At 37.1% G+C, this 27,944-nt stretch overlaps 1 protein-coding gene across 9 annotated transcripts in view; it reads right to left on the bottom strand.

The window, feature by feature from the left end:
* The window catches only part of USP53 (ubiquitin specific peptidase 53), a 76,516-nt gene extending 48,784 nt beyond the window's left edge, over nucleotides 1-27,732 (bottom strand). The window contains exons 1-5 of one of the 9 annotated variants that reach the window (XM_055111779.3): nucleotides 27,312-27,618; nucleotides 25,949-26,107; nucleotides 22,495-22,618; nucleotides 4,747-4,868; nucleotides 259-943 (exon numbers count right to left, since the gene is read on the bottom strand). In XM_055111779.3, coding sequence (XP_054967754.1) covers nucleotides 259-402 — 144 coding nt within the window. In that variant the 5' untranslated portion in view covers nucleotides 403-943; nucleotides 4,747-4,868; nucleotides 22,495-22,618; nucleotides 25,949-26,107; nucleotides 27,312-27,618. Of the gene's footprint in view, nucleotides 1-258; nucleotides 944-4,746; nucleotides 4,869-22,494; nucleotides 22,619-25,948; nucleotides 26,108-26,801; nucleotides 26,927-26,966; nucleotides 27,261-27,311; nucleotides 27,619-27,654 lie in introns of those variants that run through there. The other 8 variants (XM_063603879.1, XM_034959073.3, XM_034959069.4 and 5 more) reach the window with 8 other exon arrangements.
* Nucleotides 27,733-27,944: the final 212 nt, after the last annotated feature.

The following is a 27,944-nucleotide window of genomic DNA, read 5'->3' as shown; positions in this document are numbered from 1 at the left end:
ATGTCCTTAATTTACTAAATAAACCTTTTAAATAAGATTATTTATATCATAGTGATACATCAGTCTGTTGAAAAAAACCATTTTCATTTATTATAAAAACCAAAATGACCAGCCAAAACACTTTTGCTCCCATTAAAAGTTATATTAAAAAGTCATTCTAGTCTATAGTAACTTTATTTTTAATTTATGAGCTAAAGAAGCATTAAAGGATTTTCTGAAAAGTATTTTTTTTAATGTAATAAGTAATTGTGGTCTCACCTGTACGGCGCTATTAAGAAAGCAGCTGTTTTGTCCTGGTTCATTTAACAAGCCTTTGGTAGGGGCTAGTGATAGCATACTTCCAGGCTGATAAACTTTTCCAAGATTGCCACCAGGTTTCCGTAAGAATTTTACCCATGCCATTTTCAAGCAACTTTGTTTGCATTTAGGCTAAAAACTGTACACTTTTATGTAATATTTTGGACAATAAAATGGATGTCTTGAATTGTCCAATTAAATCCACTGCAGCCTATTTTAATAATGTAAGTTTCCAAGTCCATATCTTTCCTGATGTTATAAACTCTTAAAGACTTTGACAAGTAACAATAGGGTGCATAAACATTGAAGTTCTAAGCACTAAAAAAAAAAGCTATTTTAAACAAGGCGTTAAAGATGTTTATATGTGTTAAATTTTATGGGAGCTGTATAAGGTTAATATGAAAACGATTTTTTTAATGGCTAAAAATACTGATGAACGAATCATCCCCTTTAATGCATAAGCCATTTGTCTTGATGCATAAAATATGTTAATAATACAAAAAGATGTAGAGTTGGCATTTGGCATGATTCCTTTGGTTGTTTGTTTTCCTTATGTTTTTTTAACAAGAAAGTTTTCTCTCTCTTTCCCAGGTGAAGTTATGAAAGGTGACTCCATATTTCATATCAATGTGACCTCAAAGCAAATCTACAAAAAAGAAAAAAAAGTTTAAATAAAAGCAAATGCAAATAAGAAAATTCTTAACTTTACCATTTGAACACAAATATTGAATATAGAATTAAAACTCGTCATAAAAAGGATTAAAACTGATAGCATTCTAATATAAATTTTTAAAAATTTCATCATTTACATTTTTAAAATATCAATGTGACATCAATCCCTACCTACCTTAAGCTCAATGTTCAAAAGACGGTTTCCTAAGGAAAATATTATCCAAAAATCTAGAATAAATTATATTTCAGCTGGTATGCTGTATCTGTCAACACTAAATTGCTCTAGAATATATTGTTATCCTTCTTACACAGAATCATATTTTTCCAAAAAAAGACAGATTTTATGTAAATGGATATGTATAATTATTCAAAAGAAACCTTTAAGTCATAAATAAATCTTGGTGAATTAAATTTCCATGGTATCAACAAATGCACACTCCTGATTAAAAGGACTTTAAATGTTAAACCTATGAATTAAAAACAAACAAATGCAAGAATACTTTGTTTTATAGCATTTTACTTTATCACTCTTTGCAGATATACTGTCTTTTTAACAAATTGAAGGTGTGTGCCAACCCTGTAGCAAGCCAATCTACCAGCACCATTTTCCCAACAGCATATGCCCACTTCATGTCTATGTCACACTTCAGTAATTCTTTTTCATTATTACTGTATCTGTTATGCTGATCTGGATAAGTTATCTTTGATGTTTCCGTTGTAATTGTTTTCAGGCAATATGAACCACTCCCATATACGATGGCAAGCATAATCCATGAATGTGTGTATTCTGACTGCTCCACTGACCATCTGTTTCCCCAACTCTCTCTTTTCCTCAGGCCTCCCTACTCCCTGAGATGCAGCAGTACTGAAATGATGTCAGTTCATAACCCTACAATGGCCCCTAGGTGTTCAAGTAAAAGGAGTCGCATGTCTCTCATTTTCAGTCAAAAGCTGGAAATGACTAAGCTTGGTGAGGAAGGCATGTTGAAAGCTGAGACAGGCAGAAAGGTAGGCTTCCTACATCAAACAGTAAGTAACCCAAGTTGTGAATGCAAAGGGAAAGATCTTGAAGGAAATTAAAAGTGTTACTCAAATAAACACCTGAATGATAAGAAAGTGAAACTCCCTTATTGCTGATAGTGAGAAAATTTGAGTGGTCTGGATAGAAGATCCAACCAGTTACAACATTCCTTTAAGCCAAAGCCCAATCCAGAGCAAGGCCCTAACGCTCTTTAATTCTACGAAAGCTGAGAAAAAGAGGGTGAGGAAGCTAAAGAAAAGTAGGAAGCTAGCAGAGGTTGATTCAGGAGGTTTAAGGAAAGATGCCATCTCCATAACATAAAAATACAAGGTGAGTCAGCAAATGCTGATGGAGAAGCTACAGCAAATTATCCAGAAATCTAGCTAAGATAACTGATGAAAGTGGCTACACTAATTAACAGATTTTCAGTGTTGAAGAAACAGTCATCAACTGTTTGACAGATGAAGACTGTCATCTGTTGAAGAAACAGTTGAAGACTGACAGTGATATTGACAGATGGAAGAAGATGCCATCTAGGACGTTCACAGTCAGAAAGAAGTCAATGCCTGGCTTCAAAGCTTCAAAGGACAGGCTGATTCTGTCTTTTTTTTAAAATTATTTTTTAATTTTTTCAAACCCTTGTGTCGAGGGCTGACTTTCAATAGATAGCAGCGAGGGAGCCGCTCTGCTACATACAAAACCCCGACCCAGAAGCAGGTCATCTATGAATAGTTTAGCACCAGGTTCCCCACGAACATGCATTGCGTGACAGGCGAGGGGGCGGCCACCTTTCTGGCCACAGGCTGACTCTCTTATTAGGACCTAATGCGGTTGTTGACTTCAAGTTGAAGCCAGTGCTCACTTACCATTCTGAAAATTCTAGGGCCTTAAAAATCATGATAAATCTAGACTGACTGTATTCTACAAATGGAACAACAAAGCCTGGATGACAGCACATCTGTTTACAGCATGGTTTACTGAATATTTTAAGCTCACAGTTGAAGACCTACTGCTCAGAAAATATTTCTTTCAAAATATTACTGTTTATTGACAATGCCCCTGGTTACCCAAGATTTCTGATGGTGATGTACACAGAGATTAATGTTGCTTTCATTCCTGCAATAACCATTCTGCAGCTCATGGATCAAGGAGTAATTTTGACTTTAAAGTCCCATTATTTAAGAAACACATTTCATAAGGCCACAGCTGCCACAGAAAGAGATTCCTCTGATGGAACTGGGCAAAGTAAACTGAAAACCTTCTGAAAAGGATTCATCATTCTAGATGCCATAAAGAACAATCAGGATTCACAAGAGGAGGGCAAAATATCAACATTACCAGGATATTTGGTTAATGAGTCCAACACTTATGAATGACTCTGAGGGGCTCAAGACTTCAGTGGAGAAAGTAACTGGATGTAAACAGCAAGAGAACTAAAATTATAAGTGGAGTGTGAAGATGTGACTGAATTGCTGCAATCTCATGATAAAACTTGAACAGGGGAATTGCTTCTTACGGCTGAGCAAAGGAAGTGGTTTCTTGAGATGAAATCAACTTCTGGTGAAGATGCTGTGCACATTGTTGAAATGACAACAAAGGGTTTAGAACCATTACTGCAGTGCCAGGGTTCCACCCCAGTTCTGAAAGAAGATCTGTGGTGGGGAATATGCTATCAAACAGTGTCACATGCTACAGAGGAATCTTTGGTGAAAGGAAGAGTCAATGTGGCAAACTTCATTGTTGCCTTATTTTAATAGCCACAGCCACCTCAACCTTCAGCAACCATCACCCTGATTCAGTTAGCAGCCATCAACATCAAGGCGAGACCCTCTACCACCAAAAAGATTACAACTTACTGAAAGCTCAAATGATCATTAGCATTTCCTAACAATAGTTTTTAAATAAGATATATACATTGTCTTTTTAGAAATAATGCTATTTTGCACACTTAATAGACTGTGGTATAGTGTATACATAACTTTCATATGCACTGGGAAACAAAAAAATTCCTGCAACTTGCTTTATTGCAGTGGTCTGGAATCAAACCTGCAATACCTCAGTGGTATACCTGTATTACTAACAGTTTTGTCTAATCAACTGAATTTCGTTGATGAATTATTTCATTCAACATTTTTTGAGCCATGTATTGAACCAGTCACTGGAACTAACATTATAATGATGAAAGGCAGACAATACCTTAATGAATAATAAATTGTAGAGTGTACCAGAAGGGTTACATGATAAGTAGTAACAAAAGCAATCTAAGAAAAGGAGATAGGAAGTATATATAATGTGGGATGGTTTGTGCTTTTAGATAAGATAATGAACGATGGTCTCATTGAGGTTACATTTGCACAAAGATTGGAAAGGGATGAAGAAGCCACCTAAGAGAAGGAATTCCAAGCACAGTGAACAGAAACCTCAAAGATACTGAGGGTTGGAGCATATCTGGTATAGCGGAGAAATAGTAATATAAAGTCTAGTGTGGCAGGAGAAATGTGAACAAAGAGAAAAGTAAATGGGAAAAAGACAGATCATGTGGGATCTCACAAGCCCTTTTTAAGAACTCTGGCTTTAAACTCTGGGTGATGGCTGGGCAGGGTGGTCCACGTATGTAATCCCAGCATTTCTGGAGGTCAAGTGCGGAAGATCACTTGAAACCAGGGGTTCAAGCCTAGCCTGGGCAACATAGCAAGACCTTGTCTCTACAAAAAATCAAAAAAAATAAAAAATTAGCCAAGCACAGTTGTACACACCTGTAATCTCAGCTACTCAGGAAGCTGAGGCGGGAGGATTACTTGAGCCCAGAAGTTTGAGGCTGCAGTAAGCTAAGACTGCACCACTGCACTCCAGCCTGGGTGGCAGCAAGATGCTGTCTCTAAAAACAAACAACAACAACAAAAACTCTGGGTAACAGTCACTGAGTTCCACAGTACAAAAAGATGAGAGACAGAATGACACAGATTAGTTCAATGTCATTAATCAAATAGCCATTAGAGAAGCGCTGAAAAATAAAGAAGCATCAGTCTCTAAAAGAATCCAAGTCAGGAGACTTTGTTTCCATGCCTATTTATTGGCTGCTTAGTCTTAGATACATTCTTGTCATCTCTGATTCATGGTTTCTTCACTTTTAAGATGGGGATAACAATAACAGCCCTGCTTTAACACAGGTTAAATGTTTTGAGAATTATAAAACACTATACAGTCAGCCGTCCATATCCACGAGTTCTGCATCTGTGGATTCAAGAACCAGGGATCAAAAATACAGTGTTTGCGGGATGCGGAACCTCAGCTGTGGAGGACCAACTTTTAGTACCTATGTGTTCCTCAGGGCCCACTGAATGATCTAAGTATCCATGGATTGTGGTATCTGTTGTAGGTCCTGGAACCAATCCACTGAGGGATAAATGTATTATGTTAGTTGTTTTCTTCTTTTTATTTTACTCTACAGTTTATAACCTCTTCTAAAGTGATCTAAACGATCCTGAGACCTTGCATACAAATTAAGGTTTTAATAAATTTAATCGTTTGTATAATGTTAAGGAAGTTCTATATTGGTAGTACATTTTTATTTTTAATGAAAGAATCTTTTTGAAATAATATTTTCAATAAACTTTATTAGACACCAAGTCTGCCCCATGAACTATTTTTATATACACTTTAGCGTATATGTAAAAATCACTACCCTTAAGGGGCTTAGTTTGCTGAGGGGCACAGACACAAACAGATAATTTAAAAATATTATGGCTTCCATTCCAGCACAAGATTTCAAACTCCTGCTTCCCTCCCTCCATCTCAACCCTATAGATTACACAAAAGCAAAAAGCAGTCTAATAAAGGAAAAACCTTGGGGACACTAAAAGCAACTGGCTTCTAGAGTGTTAAGGAAATGGCAACCAAGAGATGGAGCAGGCCAAATGCTACCAAATGGAAAAGACCTAGTTGTGACCTTTTCCAGTCCTTACATTGCTCTGGGCAGAGAATTTCTACCCTACAGGATGCAATGAGACAGAAAAGCTCTGCTACCACCCCAGTGCCATCTGAAGAGTACAGGAGATTATTATATCAGGAAAGCATCAGAGCACAAACAGTTTGGGAAATGGTAACAAGTTTAGGTGACCTGCAAGGCCCCTGTGTGTTCTGTCCTCACCGGCACTGCATAAATACAATAAGGATAGCAGGTCCTGGAGAAGATCATGCCTCTAGGCAGGTCAACAGGAAGTTACTTTTTGGCACCAACTGTCGAACTGCATCACCCCAAATCAGCCCACACACCCCCACCTCTACTCCATGAAATTACACAAAGACACATGTTAAAGCCTAGTCTTTCACCCTGCTCCCCAGGCAAATATTACTAGCTCCTAACTTGGAACTTCTAAGAAAAATATAACCAGACACTTGGAGAGTATGAGCACAATGAAAGAAAGGCAACAAATGAACAATCAATACCATAAGAAAAAAGACTAAAGAGACCACAAATTTAAAACAAACATAATATTCACCAATTGAAGATATGTATAGATTTTTTAAACTGCTGAAATAAAAAATCTGATGGGTTAACTAGCAAATTGAATATAGGGCAAGAATATACTAGTGAGCAACAAGTTCAGGTCAAGCAATTCTACAAAGCATTAAAAAAGGAATAAGGAAGTAGAAAATATAAACACTTCTCAAAAGCTATGAGACATGGTTAAAATATTTAAATGTCAATATCTAATAAGATTCTCAGAAAGGGAAATAAATACATATCTCTAGAAATGATTAAGAATTTGCCAGAATTAGAGACTGAGAAACTCAGATAAAAACAGGATGTGTAACTCAAAGAATCCAAACATGATGTAGGAAAAAAGAGAAGTAAGATGAAAACTGTGAAACCTTATACTAAAAAGAAGAAAGGAGATTTCCAAGTCAATTTATAGTCAAACAATAGAAAAAATAAATCCCAAACTAAAATTTTACAAAAACTGACAAAATCTTTACAAAAAGCCTGATTAAGATTAAAAAAAAAAAAAAGAAGAGAGAGAAACTAACGAAATTGTTAAAGGAGAAATAACCAAACACATAAGTAATGGTAAGAATATTACTTTATTTCTTATGGCAATAACTAAAAAGGAACAGGTAATTTCCTAGCAAAATACAAATTACCAAAATTAATACAAGAAAAAATGAAAAGCTTAAAAAGGCTAGTTTAGAAGAAAATGGAAAAGAGAGAAAAGTTCTCCCATTTTAAATGGCATCTGGATTAGACAAATTCAAAGTTAAATTTTTATCTAAACTTCAAATAACAGTTAATTCTACTGTTAGATCACTGCAGGCCAAAGGGAAAATGAAATAGAAAGTAACCCCAAATCATTTCATAAAGCTAACATACCCTTAATATCAAAACATGATAAACCTCATACAAATGTGACATGATTATAGGTACAAAAATCATAAATAAAATGCTAGCAAACAGAATCTACCAATATGTCAAAGGAATAACATACTATTGAAAAGAATACCACAGTTTATTACGAGAATGCAAATGTGAGTCTGTATTTATTCTCTCAATAAATATTTGGGAGGCTGTGAAGAAAATAGCTAACCAGAGCATTATTCATAACAGTCAAAAAGTGGAAACAACCCAAACAAATGTCCATCAACCAATCAATGGATAAACAAAATGTGTTATGTATATTCATACAGTGGAATACTATTCAGCCATAAAAAGGAAGTAGTGACACATACTATGACATGAATGAACATTAAAAAAACTAAGCAAAGTGTAAGAAGTCAGTCACAAAAGACCACATATTACATGATTCCATTCATATGAAATGTCCACAACTAGGAAATCTACTAAGATAGATAGTAGATTAATGTTTGTTTAGGACTGGAGAAGTGGGGGCTATAGGAGAATGAGGGGTGATCGTTAAAGATAGAGTTTCTTTCTGAGGTAGTAAGAATGTTCCAAAATTGACTGTGGTAATGAACATATATTTCTGTGAATATACTAAAAATCACTGAATTTTACGCTTTTAAAGGGTGAATTGCATGGCATGTGATTATATTTCAATAAAGCTGTTTTTTAAAAAGAGCAAAAGAAAAGACTTTACATAGCACCCCTGAGACTGCCATCCTTACAGCAGTCTGCTTGCAGGGCTGACCTTTGGGAGTTCAAGATTTGGGGAGGCTTTCTACCACACTGATAAGAGTGGGTCACTGCACCTAAACTGCACAAACGAAATGTTTATCCTGAACACCTGTTTTCCTTCTGGAAATCTGGAATTTTGGTACGTCCCAGGCAGAGGATGCATAGTGACCACCCCACAATAAAATGTTAAGCACTGAGTCTCTAATGAGCTTCCTGGTACACAACATTTTACACGTCATCACAAAATCTATTGCTGGAGAAATCAGTGTGCCCTGTGTGACTCCACTGGCAGAGGACAATTGGAAGTTTGTGCCTGGTTTCCTCCTGACTTCACCTCCGGCTCCTTCTCTGTTTGCTGATCCTGCTTTATATCCTTTCACTGTAATAAATCACAGCAATGCATACAACTATATGCTGAGCCCTGTGAGTCCTGCTAGAGAATCAACAAATCTGTCAGGTGGGAGGGATCTTGGGGACCTCCAACCCAGAGGCATTATAGTACAGTAGTTGAAAGCTGCTTCGTTTCTATCAGACTGGCAAAAATATTAAAATACTGTTGGTGAGGATAAAAGGGAAGAGGTACCTTCTTTCACTGCTAATAATGTAATCATACTATTATACCCTCTGGCAATATTAGATCAACATGGCAACAACTATTAAAAATTAAAACACACTTTAACCTCCGAAACCCAATACTGAGAATCTATACTCCAGAAATAAAAGTACATTTTTATTGAGATATATTAGGTTCTACCAGTAAATAATGAAGGAAATAAAGTAAATATCCATCAGTAGGAACATAATTGCTACAGGGTGTTCGCAGTGAATTCCTATAATTTTATGTTACCTCTGCATCCACTTTGAACATAAGTTGGACTTTCTCATTCCAGAAGCAGTACTCAGTTACCCCTGACAGTTTCCAGTTTTCTACCTCCTCCTAGTTCCTCAATATGGTCAATCCAGATATCTACTTTATATAACTGCTTCCTAGTTACCACCTCTTTATAGGTGGTCAGTGAAATACAACCCACTTGACTTGACCTACTGACTCACACAGCCTGCATGGGCTGTGCAGATATGCCACAGTGACCACCTTTCAGTCACAGTGACTTCATGGAACATGTACCCACTTACTCTAAACCCACCAATTAGACCTCCCTGCAGGAAACCCACCTAGGTAATACCCTGGACCCCAATAAAGGCTTTGGCCCACAGGTTCCCCTCACTCTCTGTCTCTTGCTCCCCACCCAGTGGTTGAATATGCATATCTCGTTGGCTCCCCACTTCCAGTTGGCCATAGGAGGCGTGCTGCCCTCTTCTCTCTCGATTTGTAAGTACTACTGCTTCTGTTATTTCATGTGTTTTGGTGAGTTGTATCCTGTGTGTCTTGCCCAGTTACACCTGAATCCAACTTCTTTTCTGGTCAGGACTCTCCTAGAGAATGGCTATCTTGATAGGAATAAACTCAACACAGGTAAGACAAGAGCTACAAGGGCATCTGCCAGTATAAACAAGTTTCCTGTGAGAGGGACACCTATCAAGGGTCATGGACACTAAGGCATTAGGTCATATGCCAGGATAAAGAAGTATCCTGTGAAAGGCACATTGTAAACACTCATGACCAGATCTCCCAAAGCCCTGGCAGGGAAGGGGTAGTGTTTATAGCCACTCTCCAAAGACAGACCACAAGACCACATTAGAGGAAAACACAAGTGTTTTTGAGTGACAAAGGCAAAATACAGGAATTTAATATGATCTCACTTTGGTAAAACAATGTGTGTGTGAAAACATATATGTTTTATAGGCTCACTTGAGCAAGGAGGAGTATATATGTATAATTGAAACAGGGCTAGACAGCCAACTTAGAAAACAAAAAAGATTAACTCAGTTATGTGCAGTTGAAGCCCAAAGAAAAAAAGAACAAAACATGTAAATATGCAAAACCAGAGACATGCATATTATAGCATAAGATCCATGTGGAAGCAGAATAGGCTTCTTGGAGAGGTTACATTGTTATATAATGAAAAACGAGCACAAGTTTCATGCGTATGTTGGGAGGACGAGATGCATTTCAAAGAAATGCTATGAACCAAGTAATCAAGTAATATACACAATAAAGTACGAAGTAGACAGAACCAGGGGTCAGATCATGGCTGGTCTTGAAGGTCACATAAGAAATTTGGACTTTACCTAATAGGTGGCAAAAAGCTTTTGTTGGTTTTAAGCAGGGAAATTACAATCAGACTTGTGGTATAAATAGACCATGGCAATGAATAAGATGAATTTGAGGTAAATTAATCTGCAAGTAGAAGGGGTAAATTGGGAGGCTGGTGAAGGAATGCAGAGGAGAGATGACATAGGCCTGCACAAGGGCAGTGGTAGCATAAACAGGGGATGAATACAACACTCTTTCAGAAGTAAAGTCCACAAAACCTATGAAGCAGAGAGGAAAGTAAAGAAAGTTCCCAGGTTTCTAGAATGAATGGTAGTAGGACTGTTATACCAACTCAAATAGTATTTATAGGAAAATGAGCTTGTTTGAGAGAAAATATTGAGTTCCATTCGGGATAAAATGAATGAGTTTCTACAGAACATTCAAGGGGAGAGACCCAGTAAACATTTAGATTCAAAAGGTAATCCTGGGGAAGAGTTTAGGGTTGGACATAACGGATTTTCAAGTCATGAACATATAAACATAAGAAACCATAAGAATAGATGAAATGGTAAAGAAAGGGCATGCGAGTGAGAAAAGTGGCAGCCTGAAAGAATATCAGAAACACCAGGTTTATGGTAGTAATTATTATACTGGAGCCAAAAGGACAATATTTTAGTCTTTATTTCACATAATAGCACCATATATAGATGGCTGGATGGATGACAGCAGATAGCCACTACAGTCTATGTTGCACGCAATTGCTATTGTATCTGACAGAGGTCTAGAGCTGATGTTGCTAAGATCATTCAGATTTATAATCCCCAGGCTGAATACCTGGGTAGCAAAAAGGAAGGCAGAGTAGAGGGAATCTAACTCTAACAGAAGGTCTAGAGGAACAGCCAGTAATTAACTCCTTCCTCCCTTTTATTCATCTAAATCTACTTACACACACAACTGTAGTTTTCCTTACTCTTCCTTCTATTTTATATTACTTTTTCTATTTATATTTTAGTCTATTTTCTGTTCAGTAAGATCCAAATTAAACAATTCAGAGGTCACTAGTATCTCAGTGACAGCTAATTTTCCTACGTACAATATTTTTGTACATAGCATGTTTAAGTTAACCAGCTTTGGAGGTGTAAGTTGTTATCAATAAAATTCATCCCATTAGTGTACAGTTCAGTAAGTTTTGACAAACCTACAGTCATGTAACCATTACCACAACCAAACTATAGAACATTTCCATCACCCTGAGAAGCTCTCCTGTGCCCCTTCACAGTCAATAACCTTCCTCACTGTGGTAGGCAGAATTCTACCACAGTGCACCCACACCCCCATCCCCAGATTTCATACCCTATAGAAACCTGTAAATATGACAAGATATCTATTCCATTATCACATTATGTTATATGGCGCAGTTGACCTAAAAATATGGCGATTATCTGGTTGGGCCTAATGTAATCACATGAATCCTTAAAAGCAGAGTGCTTTCTCTGGCTGGTGACAGAAAAAGAGAGATTTGAAGCATGAGAAAGACTTGATGTGCCATTGCTGCTTTAAAGGTGGAGGGGGCCTCAACATGAGAGAACAGATCCTGGTTGACAGCTAACAAAGAAACAGGAACCTCACTCTTACAAGGAAATACTTCTGCCAACAACCTGAATGAACCCAGAAGCAGATTCTTCTTCCTTAGGGCCTCCAGATAAAAGGCCAGCCCATTTGATGCTTTGACCACTCTTGTAAGATCCAGAGCACAGAATCCAGTTAAAAACGACCTAGACTTCTGACCTACTAACACTGTGAAATAATAAATGTGCATTGTTTTAAGCTGTTGTGGTAATTTGTTACATAGTAATAGAAAATTAATACATTCAACCTGCAAGAAAACACTGATACACTTTCTGTCCTAGTTTCAACTTCTCTAGAATTTCTCATAAATGGACTCATACTTTTGAGTTTCATCTGTATTGCTGCACAAATCAGAAGTTGTACATTCCTTATTACTGAGTAATATTCTTTTGCTTATCTCTTTACTACTGGTAAAGGGAGATTAATTGCAGTTGTTTCCATTTTGGGGTTATTATGAATAAAGTAACTATACACATTCAAGTACAAGTCTTTCTGTGGATACATTTCTTTTGTAAATACCTAGCAGTGGGACTGCTAGGTTGTATTGTAAATGTATGTTTAACTTTATAGAAAATTGCCAAAGTGCCTTCCTAAGTTTTTGAATACTATGCAATTTTTTTTCTTTCTTTCTTTTTTGAGACGGAGTCTCGCTCTGTCTCCCAAACTGGAGTGCAGTGGCGCGATCTCGGCTCACTGCAAGCTCCGCCTCCCGGGTTTACGCCACTTCTCCTGGTTCAGCTTCCCGAGTAGCTGGGACTACAGGCGCCCGCCACCACGCCCGGCTAATTTTTTGTACTTTTAGTAGAGTCGGGGTTTCACCCAGTTAGCCAGGATGGTCTCAATCTCCTGATCTCGTGATCTGCCCGCCTCGGCCTCCCAAAGTGCTGGGATTACAGGCGTGAGCCACAGCGCCCGGCCCTGTAGAGGTTTTAAAGTTTTGGCTCTTATGGTTAGCTCTATGATTCATTTCAAGTTTTTGTGTGTGTGTGTGTGTGTATAGTGTTAGACAAGGCTATGGATTAATTTTGTCCAAACAAAATCTAATTTTCCAGCACCATTTTTTAAAATGAGTATGCTTTCCCTAAATTGCTTTGGAACACTTTGTCAAAAATTAATTGATTATAGCCAGGCACAGTGGCTCATGCCTGCAATCCTAGTACTTTGAGAGGCTGAGGTGGGAGGATCACTTGAGCCCAGGAGTTTGAGGGCACCTTGGGCAACACAGTAAGAACCATCTACAAAAGTACAAAAATTAGCTGGGCATGGTGGCACTTGCCTATATAGTCCCAGCTCCTCAGGAGGCTGAGGTGGGAGGATCAAGTGAGCCTGGAAGGTAGAGGTTGCAGTGAGCTGTGATTGTGCCACTACACTTCAGCTTGGGTGACAGAGTGTGAGACCTTGTTTCAAAACAAAAACAAAAACAAAAAATTAATTGATTACTTACGTAGTAGATATATTTCTGGTCTCTCTATTCTACTAGGTTGGTGCAAAAGTAATTGTGCTTTTTGCCATTACTTTAAATGAATTATAAATATTTCAGGTATGTCTAGAATTATACCAAAACCACACTCTTTCAAAAAAAAAAAATAACCTCTTAACAATATTGAGACCTCCAATCTAGGAATATTATGTCTTTCTACATTTTTTTAGGTCTTCTTTCTCTTAGAAATGTTTTGCCAATTTAGGTGTACAGGTTATACGTATATATTTTTAAATTTATCTCTAAGTTTTTCATCTTTTTTTGACATTATAGTAAATGATGTTTTCAATTTTGGTTTCCAATTTTTCATTACTAACATGCAGAAATATAATTGATTTTGTGTACTGACAATAAAAACTGCAACCTTAGTTCTAGGAGCTATTGTATAGATTTCTTAGATACTTTTACTTCTTGCTTTCTAATCTGTATGCCTCTTTCATCTTGTTCTTGCCCTACTTAACTGGGTAGGACGTCCTGTACAATGCCAAAAGGAAGAAGTAAGAACAGAAATACTAATCTTGCTTCCAATCTGAGATGAAATCATTCAGTCTTTAACCTTATGTATAGGGTTAGCTATAGATTTTTACAGGTATCTGTATCAGGTTGGGTAAGTTCCCCTTTATTCCTACTTTGTTGAAACTTTTATATTAAACAGTTGTTGAATTTTGTCAAAATTTTTTAAATTTTGTAAATACTGAGATGATTATATGATTCTATTTGTTGACAGTTTAAATGGTTGTTGAATTTTGTCAAAACTTTTAAATTTTGTAAATACTGAGATGATTATATGATTCTGAGTCTTAATGCAGTACATTACAATGATTTTCAAGTGTTAAATCAACCTTGTATTCCTGTCGATGATGCCAATTTATCAAAACCTATTCTTTTTATGCATTTTGGACTTAATTTGCTAATAAATTTTAAATAATTTTTACATCTGTATTCATGAGGGATTTTCAGTCTGTAGTTTTCTTGTGATATCTTTGTCTGATTTTGTTATTGAATTTTTTTTTCTTTGTTTTGTTTTTGTTTTTGAGACAGTGTCTCACTGTGTCGCCCAGGCTGGAGTGCAGTGGCGCAATCTCAGCTCACTCCACCTCCCGGGTTCACGCCATTCTCCTGCCTCAGCCTCCTGAGCAGCTGGGACTACAGGCGCCCGCCACCACACCCGGCTAATTTTTTGTATTTTTAGTAGAGATGGGGTTTCACCGTGTTAGCCAGGATGGTCTTGATCTCTGGACCTCGTGATCTGCCCGCCTCGGCCTCCCAAACTGCTGGGATTACAGGCGTGAGCCACCACGCCTCGCTGTTATTAGAGTTATAATCATCTCATAAAGTGAACTTGGAAGTGTTTTCTCCTCTTTAATTTTCTGGAAGAGTTTATGTAGACCTGCTATTATTTCTTCTTAAAAGGCTGGTGGAATTCATCAGTAGCACTATCTGGGCCTAGAATTTTCTTTATGGGAATATTTTAAATCACAAATTAAATCTCTTTGATAGAAAGGGCTACTTAGGTTTTCTTTTCTTCTTGAGTGAGCTTTCATAGTTTGTGTCTTTAAAGGACTTTTCCCATTTCACTTAGTTGTCAAATTTATTGGCCAAAAAATTTGCAATACTCTGTATTATCCCCTTAATGTTGGTAAGGTTTGCAATGATGTCCATTCTTTCACTCCTGATACTGTTAATTTGTATCTTCTCTTTTATTGATCAGTCTTGGCTAGGGATTTTATCAACTTTATTGATAATTTCAGAGAATCAGCTTTTCATTTCACTGATTTTTTTTCTATTGCTTTCCTGTTTTCTCTTTCATTGGTTTCCAGAACTCTATTATTTTCTTTCTCTGCTTACTTTGGGCTTAATTTGCTCTTCTTTTTCCAGTTTTCTTTTAAAAGCTTAGAGCTTTCTTCTTTTCTAATATAAGCATTTTGTTATAAATTTCCCTCCACACTGCCTTAGTTTAAATCCCACACAGTCTGCTATACTGTTTTCAATTTTATTCTGTTCAACATAGTTTCAAATTTCCCTTGTTCAACTTTCAAGTACTCCTTTCCCCAGCCTCCTGGAGTTTCTCCCTGTGCCCAGTTCCCAGCCAGAGATTCAAGGGCACTTTTATGCAGATTGCCAGAGTTTCCTCTCTGTGAAATTATTTCCCTTCTAGCATTCTGCTCCACAAATTCTAGTCACTTCAGCCTCCCCGACCATAGCTTTAAATCAGATCTATAAAGATATTTAGAACTAACCTCCCTCCCTAACTCCACAACATTTAAATGCACTGAGTTACATTGTTAAATAATTCTAAACCTCATACATGCTAAGAAACACAAGTTTAAAATGTGATAGTTGTGATAGTCTTTTGGCTAGTATACAGTAATTTGCATTCTAACAATTCATTATTAACACTGTGTAATATAATAAAACATGGCTGCTTTGGGCTTAATGTAGCATTTATACATCGGTTCTGTTTAAAGAAATTCAGGCCAGATGTGGTGGCTCACGCCTGTAATCCCAACACTTTGGGAGGCCAAGGTGGGCAGATCACGAGGTCAGGAGTTCAAGACCAGCCTGGCCAAAATGGTGAAACCCCGTCTCTACTAAAAATACAAAAATCAGCCGGGTGTAGTGGCACACACCTGTAATCCCAGCTACTCAGGAGGCTGAGGCAGGAGAATTGCTTGAACTCAGAAAGTGATGGTTGCAGTGAGCCAAGATAGCACCATTGCACTCCAGCCTGTACAACACAGCAAGACTCCATCTCAAAAAATAAAATAAAATAAATAAAAAATATTTAAAAAGAAATTCAGGTCTCCAATAAAATAATATGTGGATATAGGTACTTGGACTGTGATGCAAATCATCTTCCTTACCTTGAGTCATGGTCAAAAAAGTATGAAAACCACTAAACTAAACTAACTTTTTCCCTTCTTTTGACAATGTAAGAAATATCAGGTCAGGAGAAGTTTAGTAATGGACTCGTTTTTAGAGACTGTAAGCAGTAGAGCTAAAATTAGGAATTATATACTTTAAGGGCCAATTTAACACTTTTACCTCTAACCAAACCCCTATGATGATCAGACCTGTTTTAAGATTACCCTGGTAGCAATAAGAAAAATAATGTGGATGGTAAAGATTCTAGAAGCACATCAGGAAGATCACGAACACAGAAGTACCAGGGAGGAAACTCTTAGTCGGGATTTCTAACTTGTCCTCTATCAAGTCACCTTCTCCTTTTTTGACTTTTCACCAATCCTACAATCTTGGTTCTCTTATATTTAAAGGCAGCGATCTTCAAATTGGGATATGCACATCCAAGAAAACATAATGATTTTCCCAGAGATTAAAGATATGGTTAGATTTAAAGGAATTAATTTACAGATCTGCCACTTCCAAATGTACACTTTCCTAGAATTGATCTGGCTAACGATTCGTCTGTAGTTCTTTCCCAGTTCTGCTTTCACAATTGCTTTCCTCCTACTTTACAAAATAATGACATATACCCCTCACCCATCCTACATCTTACAGTATTCTATTTTCTAGGTTTACTACAAAAATCTCCAGGTGCCAAACAAAGGAATAACTCAAAATATTGGTGTAATTTAAGCTTCCTTTAATTGGGCACCTTAACTCATGCTCAGCTTATCTCACTAAAAGATACATTTGTAATAAACTTTTAACTTCTTAGGTTTTAGTTATTTCTCAAAATTTATTATGTGCATATAGATACTGAAAATAGAGACAGTGAAAATTCAGATTTACTGGTTCCCAAAGTAATTGTATGTATAACATAATCCACAAGGGATAAATATACATCTGTTATTTTATTACAAAGAAGTATAATAAAGTGATTGAAATGATTTAAATCATAAAAATAATTATAAAAATAGTGGGAATATAATATTTATTATTTTTTGTATTACATGTGTTCCAGGAGAAAAAAGAGCATTGCAAAATCCAGCAATCCCTAGTGGTATATACCCAAAAGAAAGAAAATCAAAGAGATGTCTATACTCCCATGTTTATTGTGGCATTATTCACAATAGCCAAGATATGGAATCACCCTAAGTGTCCTAAGTCCGCCAATGGATGAATGGATAAAGAAAATGTGGTATGTATACATAATGGAATATTATTCAGCCATAAAAAAGAATGAAATCCAGTCAGTTGCAACGACATGGATGGAACTGAAGGATATTAAGTGATATAAGACAGGCACGGAAAGACAAATATCCCATGTACTCACTCATATGTGGGAGCTAAAAAATAAATAAATAATCTCATGGATATAGAGAGTAAAATAACAATTACTAGAGGCTGGGAAAGGAAGTGGAGAGAAGGGATAAAGAGAGGTTGGTCAATGTACAAAAATACAATTAGAAGGAATAAGTTCTCGTGTTCAGTAGCACAACACAGTGACTAAACAGTAATGTATTGTATATTTCAAAATAACTACAAGGGTAGTATTAGAATGTTACTAACTCAAAGAAACAAACGCTTAAGGCGATGGACATCCCAACAACCCTGATTTGATCATTATACACTGTATGCTTATATCACAATATCACATGTACCCCATAAAGATGTGCAACTATTACATATCCATAAAATTTAAAATTAAAAAAAGATACAATTCTATTGCAAGAATAAGGAAGAAAATAAAAAAACTAAATCTATATCCACCATCATAGAAAATTAATGTTAATTTAAGCTTGAAAAATCACCAAATAGCAATACAGAATTCATATTTAGAAATATAAATAAAACTATAGAATAATCAGCTGAAAGACTTGAAAGTGTTTGCTTCTTCAGGGTGGCACTAGAAGGAAAGAGAAGCACAAGGTGCTATTGTATATTGTGGTAAGTTTTCAGTGCAATGCAGTTTATGTCCATGTTTGATTTCAAAATCATCCTCCTCTCTCCTTTGCTCTGCTCTGTATGGGACAACCATATAGAGCTGATCTCTGCAAACAGCATTTCCCAGGATCCCTTGTGAATCCATTTCTGGCCCATTTCGGCCAATCAGAGGCACTGCCAGAAAATCGAAGACAAAGGAGAGAAGCCAAGGTATTTCTCCCCTTCTCTCTCTGCCCTGTTGCTATCTCTGGCATATTCTCCTCGAAGGCTCAAGTTCCCCGTTTACAGCAAGGCCTCTAAAGTTCTAGGTCAGGCTTGGTGGTTCCAGCTCTTGGGCTCCTGTCTTTGGAACTTAAGCCTAGGGACAGTGGCAACTTACAACACCAGATAATTTATCTTCCCCTGGTGGCTCCTTAAGGTCTTCTAACAGCTTTTTAAATTTTTTTCTTATATTAAATTCTTTCTAATTCAATACTAGTACTAATTTTTTTTTTTGAGCTGGGGTCTCACTCTGTCACCCAGGCTGGAGTGTAGTGGCCTGATCATGACTCACTGCAACCTTGACCTCCTGGGCTCAAGCGATCCTCCTGCCTCAGCCTCTCAAAGTGCTGATATTACAGGTATGAGCCACTGTGTCCCTGCCACTAATACTAATTCTAATGTAATACAACAGTTTTGATTTTCTAAATGGGCCTAATATAAGTAACTATTTGATATTTTCAGATACAGGTGTCAGAAAATATTGACAAAGATTCTCTCATTGATCAAACTCCACTCGAGCTATTCCATGTTCTTTTTCAACTATTCCTCAACTTTTGGACTTCCTTGTTTGTCTCTACGTTGTCCAATTTTAGCAAGAGTCCTACTAAGTCAAGTCAGCCATTCTCCTTATCTGATCATCCTCATATCTGATTAGGTTCCTCATCCTTCACCATCCTCCAGGTGATGTCTGATCACCCTGGCCTGCCTTCAACAAGAATCCTGTTAGGTCAGTTTGGCCAGAATCCTCTCTTATTCCTAATGTTGCCCCCTAGTAATTTTCCATCCACCAACCACACCCACATCCTTGTCTATAAATTCCCGCTTTTACTTGTAGTATATAGAGTAGAGCCCAATCTCTCTCCCCAACTGCAAGACTCCATTGCAGTGCTCCCTGTACCTATCTGTAACAAGTGTCTTCCTTACCATCTTTAACAATTGTCATGAATAATTTTTTCCTTAACAGCATAAATTTCTAAAAGTTTAAATACATAAATATATTTCACAATGCTTAAGAAATTCTTAAAGAAAAAAATTAGAAAACTGGCAGAATCACTTCAAAGGATCTTATATTCTCCTAAACTGTTTACTTTGAATGAAATTCTCAGAAGCTCACTTATGGCTTGTTAAAAGCAACTGCATTACCCTACAACACTGCAAATATGAAATAAGTAAAATATTATATCCCCAAATAAAAGAGTAGAACTTACTTTTTCTAAGAATTTATATTTGTCAAACTGCATTTGTGTTTTTAACTCCAATGTAAATAAGTACTTCAGTAGCAGATCTACTGAATATCTCAATACAATTTGATAGATCACTGCTTTTTCCTAAAAGAGTTAATAGTGCAGCTAAAAGGAAAAACTCAGCAATTTCCCTCTTTTTTAGTATATATTTAATTTTCATAAATAATTTTTTAAACCGTATAGAAGAGCATACAAGGAAAACCAAGTCTCCCCCATATCAATTATATTCCCCATAGGCAACCAATACCAATGTCTTATGTGTCCCTTCAGAATTCATTTGTGCAGTTATAAACATATATCCACATTTGCCTGTAAAATAAGGATAATTACAACATTTACTGTTATTAAAATTTCTGTAAGGCTTAAATAAGAAAAAACAAAATGTTTAACTTTATTAAGTGCTTAATATCAGTTATTAATACTTTCCAATAAAATATTTTAAAATAAAAAACTTAAATTTGAACTTTAAAATGAACCAGAAGTTTTGAGAAAGAGAGACAGACAGAAAGAAAAGAAAAGAAAGGAAATAAGTCACTGCTGTTTTCTTATGAGTCAGTGCTTTACCAGCAATAATTTTATCCCAAAAGGCAAGATTCCAGGGCCACTCTCCTTCATTACCCTAGACAAGACTATCAAACTATCTTTTCTCCTTCCAAAACTTAAGCCCAATACATAATTAGTTAGGTAATCTACACCATGCTATATAAATTATTTAACAGGTGTTTTCCCCCAAAAGGGGATGACACTATATGGAATTTGTTCAAATTCTAACATCCAATAACTTTATCAGGCTACTAGAATGGTCTGGGTAAATGATAATGGCATCTTAAACCTGATTCATTATACCTATTATGGGTTGAATTGTGTCTCCCAAAAACATATGTCCAAGTCCCAGACCTATGAATATCAATGTATTTGGAAACAGGGTATTTGAAAATGTTATCAGCTTAAGATGAGGTCATTGGGGTGGACCCTAATCCAATGTGACTGGTAGCAGTCATTATAAGAAGAGAAAGAGAGAGAATGATGACAGAGGCAGAGGCTGGAAGGATGAAGCTGCAAGTCAAGGAACACCAAAGATGAACAGCCACTGCCAGAAGTTAGGAAGGGGCAAGGAAAGATTCTATTCAGAGCCCTCAGTTGGAACCAATCCTGCTGACACCTGGATTTTGGACTTCTAGTTCCAGAACTGTGAGAGAATAAATTTCTGTCATTTAAGCCACCCAGTTTGTGGTACTTTGTTACAACAGCCCTAGGAAACTAATATAATAGTTGATAAAGCCATGAGACTCTTTGTTCTTTTATGTGTATGGATTTTTTTGATTATCAAACAGTACTTGTTCATTAGATTTCTGAAATACCACAGAAATACTACATAAAGAAAATTAGAAATATCCATAATTCCATATTAGCACAGAATCACTGCTATGCAAATATGTTCTTAATAGTACACAGTCCTAGCCATCAAACTGTAAAGTAAAACTTCATATTAACATCTTTTCACTAACAATATAGCACCTCAAAGATACACTGAGGACTTTCTGATGATATGCTACAACTGCTCATCTTACTAGAAATATTTAAGATTTTATTTTAGATAACTAGATAGCAAACAGAAGAGTTATACCAAGTTGAAGTAATACAAAAAAACTCTTTATCTTCAAGTAGATAGTGTCAGAAAAAAGAAAAAATATATCTTTCATTACAGAAGTAACTGTGTTTATAAAGCTAAAGGATTATAGTAAGGAAGGTATAATTGAAGAATAAATATTCTTTGATGTGTAAAACCATTGTCACTCTAGAAATGGAGGAATTAGAGAAGACTACAGTAGAAAATTTATAAAACACAGAAAATAAAATTAATAAGAAAAAAGACTATAATACTGCCAACAAAAAAAACAGTAAGTTTTAAGTAATTTTCAATGTTTCCACTTTTTTGCTCTATTTCTTTGTGTCTAACAAAAAGCCGTGCTATATTTCATGTTGCTTTTACCTATTCACTAGTTTCCACTAGTAATTAACTAGCAAAAGATGAGCGTACACATGTATCCAGAATATAGGACATGGTCACTAAAGAAAATGGCTTACAGCAGTCTACTTTTAAGACATGATCTCCAGAAGAAAATTATGTCAAGCCAGCAATAACCTAACATTTATTTGCCTTGACAAAGCCCCAGACTGAACTCTTACTTTATCTATACCTTCCTCCCCATCTCAGCCAATGGCAACTTTATCTTTCCAGTTGCTGAGAACAAATATCTTGATGTCATCTTTGACTCCTTTTTCTGTCATATTTCAGGATCTGACCACTTTTCACCACCTCCACTTCAACAATTCTAGTCTTGGCCATCATCACATCTTGTGTGGATTAAAAAAATAGCAGCTTGTCTCCTGGCTTCTACCCTTTACACAGTAACAAAGTCTATTCTGGAGAGTAGACAGAGATCTTTCTAAAATTAAATCATAATGTCACTATCTGCCCAGCCCCTCATCTAACTACTTGACCTTTGGCTTTCCCATTCCAGCCACATCAGCCTCCTTCTCATTCCTGCACACTATACAAACTTCTGTTCTCTATATTGTTTGCACTGGCCATTCCCCTGCCTGGAATACATTCCCCCCATGATGCCCACATGGCTTTGCCCTCCCTCCCTTCATAATTGCTTTGCCAAAAAAGTCACTTAAATGAGGCCTACACTTATTTAAAATTGCAAACCATCACAATCTCTACCACGCTTTCCAAATTCCTCTTACCTTGCTCTACTTTTTCATTCCTCCTTGGCACTTTTCTCCTTCTAAATATATTATAGAATTGACTGCTTATTCTGTATTGTCTCTTCTTCAAATCCACTTAGAATGTAAAGCAAATCCCAAGCATCTAGAACAGAACACAGTGCATGGTTAAGTTTTCATCAAATATTTATTAAAGGAAGCTCAGGAAACAAAGTAAAATCTCAAACAACAAACCCTTTGGAAAAAAACAGTGTTCCTAACAAAGACAACCTAGGCACTAAAGTATAGGACAATTTCCTACCATCTGGCAGGTAGGTCAGTGTCAGTACTACACTGACAAAGGAGGAGCATTATCTCATGCCTATATGGTAGCATCATATAGGAGGAAAAATTTAGGGCTCAATCTGCTCACCTAAGTATGGGGAGGGGCACCATGAGAGGGGCAACAATTTATTATGCAGGCTGAGGAGTTAAGAAAAAGCCAAAGAATGAGGTATCTGATGGGCAAAGAATACCCTGATGGCTTCTTGACAAGGATGGAATCCATACCCTGATAGTGACCTTATAATTCCCATAGATATTTTATTCCTCCTCTGATATAAAGTTTACAACACATTGCTCAACTACTCAATCATTAAAAATCTATCAGTTTCATCATCTATAATCAAAATCATAGGGCTACTGTGAGAATCATAAACCATGTATAAAATACCTAATAAATGGCCAAAACATAGGCATTCAACGAATGCAGGCTAATTATAATAACATTATCTTCCACGTAAAATGATTTTTAACAATGTCAACAAGGATTTAGAAAAAAGCAGACGCTGTATTATATATTTTATACTCCATTTTGCTATCTTTAAGGAAATACCTTAAACTGATATATTAAACTTAACCATTGCTTTAATTCAGATTAATGAGATCAGATAAATTGTTCAATGAAATATCAATTTCTTAATTTTAAAATTTTAGTAGCTGTTCTTAGTAAATCATAAGCAATTCTGTTATGGAGCTATCCTAGTTTAAGAATATCTAGCATATGAAAAACCTAATTTATAAAATGAATGTTTGGGAATACTTCACATTATAAGTGGATTTTCACCACAGAATTGTTGTAAATGTTCATTTACAAAACTTTTCTGGACTAGAAAGGAGAGAAGGAGAAAATGAGTTAAAATGTTAACAGCCAATGGATCAGAAAGAAAGATAAAGTGACTGAAATAAGTGTCAGCAACAGAGACTTGATTTAGAAATTTTCAACCAAAGTATAAGTTTTCAGAAAAATAACTACTTAATGATTTTTTTTTTTTTTAGACAGAGTCTCACTTGGTCGCCCAGGCTGTAGAGCAACAGCACAATCTCAGCTAACTGCAACCTCCGCCTCTTGGGTTCAAGTGATTCTCCTGCCTCAGCCTTCTTAGTAGCTGGGACCACAGGTGTGCACCACCACGCCTGGCTAATTTTTGTATTTTTTAGTACAGATAGGGTTTCACCATGTTGGCCAGGGTGGTCTCGATCTCCTGGCCTCAAGTGATCCGCCTGCCTCAGCCTCCCAAAGTGCTAGGATTACAGGCGTGAGCCACAGCACCCAGCCAACATTGTCTAATTAACTTTTGACTTTCTAGTGTTTAGCACTATGCCTAGCATACAATAGGAGGTCAATAATGTTTATTCAATACTTCTAACTCAGAAAAGCGCAGCAGTAAAAAACTTCCAAAGGAAGGGTATTTCTTAAAACTTCTTTTTTGTAATATGTGTAAAACTGAAAACTAATGTTATTATCTTCAAATTAATTCAAAAATACCATGACACCTCAAATAACTGATTTTGTTCATAAAAATAGCTAAGATATTGGAATAAGGTTTATTTTGCAGAAAAAATTCTGATGAACTGCAGAGTATATGAAGCAACTCTTCTGAAGTCTCATGTAAAATCATAATTCTTTAGCCAGATGCAATGGTTTGTAGCCTTTTCTTGTATCATGGACATCTTTGGTGGCCTAATGAAGCCCCCTATGAATAACGTTTGTAAATGAACAAAATAAAATTCATAGCATAAAAAAAAGAAAAAGAAAAAAAAATACTAAGATCACAAAGAAAACCAATTATATTAAAACTCAATTCTAACCACAGACCACAGTTCTAATCATGGGCTTTTGGTTCAACAATTCCTGATAGAGGATATGAGTTAACCTGGAAGAGCACAGAATATTATTTGCCTAAATATTCTATATACTGTACATGGTATCTATGGTATTCTTATTATTAATTTTAAAAAATGTATAACCTGCAAAGATTACAATATTACATAAAGCTATTTAAAATTTAACCTTTGAGGATTTTTACTTGTAGTAGAGCAGGTTGCATCCGTTTCTTGTTCCTATTATGTGCAAATACCGTAATGCAAAATTTTCTAAAATCATCAGTATAAAATTAACAATATAATAATACTATATTTGTAACATCATTAATTTCTACCTAGCTCTGCAAAGATAACATAAATCAGCATACTTTCCTCCTTAAAACAAGAGCTCATGAGCAGAGTAAGCGAAACTGGCAATCATTTTGGCCCTAGCACACCTAGCACACTGTGTTAAAAATGCTTCCAGATGCAATATATAAACTACCCAACTTTCTACAGGTTGTTTTTGAGTTCTACAAGAAATACCTTATAGTTAAAGCTGTCAAAAAGGATCTTCTAAGTATTCTAGTAACTAAACATCTTTGTAGGATAGTTTATTCCATCACTTTATAAAGATCAACTATGTTTTCGGAAAGTTGTAGGGTAAAGCAATGTACCCCCTCCTACCCCAGTAAGTAAGAGAGTTCCAAACAATTCCAGGAGGGAAAATAATTCTGATTTTGGCTTTTAAAGCTACATATAACCTTAAATGAGATAAAATTTTCACTTTTAAACTTTGTCTTGCTAAAACAAACTTGTAAACCATATGGTACCAAAGTTGTATTTCTGGATACTGCACAGTTTAAAATAAACATCTAACATTAAACAATATAAAAGAACTTGAATCACAGCACATATGGCAGGTCTTAAGAGTATTGTGATTTTTCTTTTTTTTTTTTTTAAGGAAAAGAATACACTAGTTGGAAAAGTCTACCTTCCCATTAAAATATCTTTTTTAAAACTATCTTATGCATTGTTTAGTGAAAATATTAACGAATTGATTATTAGTATCAAATTCCATGAACTTACACAATCTACATACATTTTTTAAAATATTTGTTAAAATTCTTAGGAAAAAGGAAAGGCCAGTTCTTAGTCTCCTTTTTACACGTTAGGAAGAAATACACAAACCTCCCAGTTTCATTAATGAAAAAATCTTAATAAATCACTTTCATGGTTTATCACCAGTAAACACGAACCTGCACAAATTGTATCAAGGAGCTTATTTTAAAAGCCTTTGAGATACAAAACAAAAACCTTATTTCTCAGACTATAATTAACTCCTACTTACACCGAGTTTGTCTATTTGGAATTCTTATGACAACAGCAGGTAAATCATATATTACTTTTGCAGAGTAAGTTTTGTTCCCTTTGTTTTTTTTGTTTTTGTTTTTTTTTTAATTTATCTTTAACAGGACGAAGGGTCTTTGCTTAGACCATCATCACGGAACTGAAAAGAACAGAAAATAACAATTATCAATGTAACTAAAAGTTCATTTCCAACAGACATTTTGTGTTAGCACTTGCTACTCATTTTAAATAGTGAAAATCAGCAAGCCTTTTCTTTTAATAACTAAAAGTGAATCAGATCTTAATCACAAAAACCTTCCTTCCTAAGTGTACTGCGTTTTTTTGTTTGTTTGTTTGTTTGTTTTTTGGAGACGGAGTCTGGCTCTGTCGCCCCTGCTGGAATGCAGTGGCGCGATCTCGGCTCACTGCAACCTCCGGTTCAAGCAATTCTCCTGCCTCAGCCTCCCGAGTAGCTGGGACTACAGGTTAAGTTTACTATTAAACCTACCTCAAAAATAGCCTTAGATATTCTTTGCAAATATATATATTTATACATACATACACACACACACACACACACACACACATATATATATCTATTTCCAGATAAGGAAACGTTCGGAAAACTTTGCTGTCCAACTGGTAATTCCCTGCATACTTTGCATTGATAAAGAAAACCTTGTAGCAGGGTTATAAACCTCAAAACATCCTCAGATTGCAGGTTTTAGAAACCCTCCCTATTACACCTGTGCAAGTACTTCCTGTTCTCCAACACTGTTTAAAAATAGTTTGGTAAATGCCCCGTAAGCCGCCCTTTAGAAGCTAAACATTAACTTTATATACATCACCACTACCACTGAGAAACCACCACCCCAAGAATCTCACGAGTCCAGTCATCTCTCTTCTCCAAGGAGGGAGCATAACCATCCTGGACCCCTTTAAGTAAAAAACTGTGTGCTCAGGCGAGGCAATGTGGCTTGGACAGCCAGGGGCAGGAGCCAAGTAAGGGTATTACTCACAATCCCAGCAGGACTCCAGCTTGTCGCCGCCCTCAAACACGGCAGCAATAACATCCAGGACCCAACAAGTACAGCACCTCCTCCCGCCTCGCGAGCGCCTCCAGCCTGGCCAGAGGCATCTCCGCCAGACGCGGCGAGAAGGGGCGAGAGGGCTGCGTGACCTCTGGCGTCTGAACCGCCCAGCAAAGAGAGTGTGTGTGTGCCCAGAGGGCCGGGGCCGTAGGAGGTCGCCGGGCTGCGAGGGGAGAGACGAGCTCTGGGGCTAGAATGAGAGTGTCCCGGTCAGGCCCGCGGGGGTCGCAGGTCTCTGGATCTCCAACCAGAGGGCTAGTTTCGGAGACTTACCTTGAGCTCTACCCTCCTTGCGCGAGGAGCGTGCGGTCCAGGTAGAGAAATACAGGCCTTCCACTCCCACAGAGCTACCTCCCGCTGGCCCAGTCCCGCTTCACGCCGACACCCGCCAGACACACTGACTGCTGCCACAGTACCAAGGCTCACCGGGAACTGGAGCACAGGCGGCTGGTCTCGGCCGCCCAGAGCCCGACCCTGTGAGCAGAGCATGCGCATACGCCCCAATACCCAGGGACCAGTCAGGCCAGTGACACCTGCGATCAACAGGTCCCTGGAGCCCCGCCCCTCTCCCCGCCTCGAGCCCGCCCCTCGGAGCGGGCTCCGCCTTCACGCTCACCGAGGTAACTCCGCCTCCGCTCGCGATTTCCCGGCTTTCTGGACCTGCGGAATTCTATTCCCGCGGGGATTTGATGGCGTGCGCGATACAGTTGGCTTCCTCGGAGGCGCGAGATCGCGCGAGACCAAGAGATAGAACATTTCCCCAAAAGCGGCAGCTTGGCGCTGGAGTTTGGTTGTTGGGGGAAAGGTGGTTGTAGGACGTGCTGTCTGGTGTGGTGAGAAAGAGGCTAGTTCTTCAGGAGGAGGCGATTATTCTGGTGCTCTTGGTAGTTCATTCGGTATTTTCTA

This window comes from Pan paniscus, chromosome 3 (genome assembly GCF_029289425.2).
Source record: "Pan paniscus chromosome 3, NHGRI_mPanPan1-v2.0_pri, whole genome shotgun sequence".
NCBI lineage: Eukaryota > Metazoa > Chordata > Mammalia > Primates > Hominidae > Pan > Pan paniscus.
This window is presented reverse-complemented; position numbering and strand designations above follow the sequence as displayed.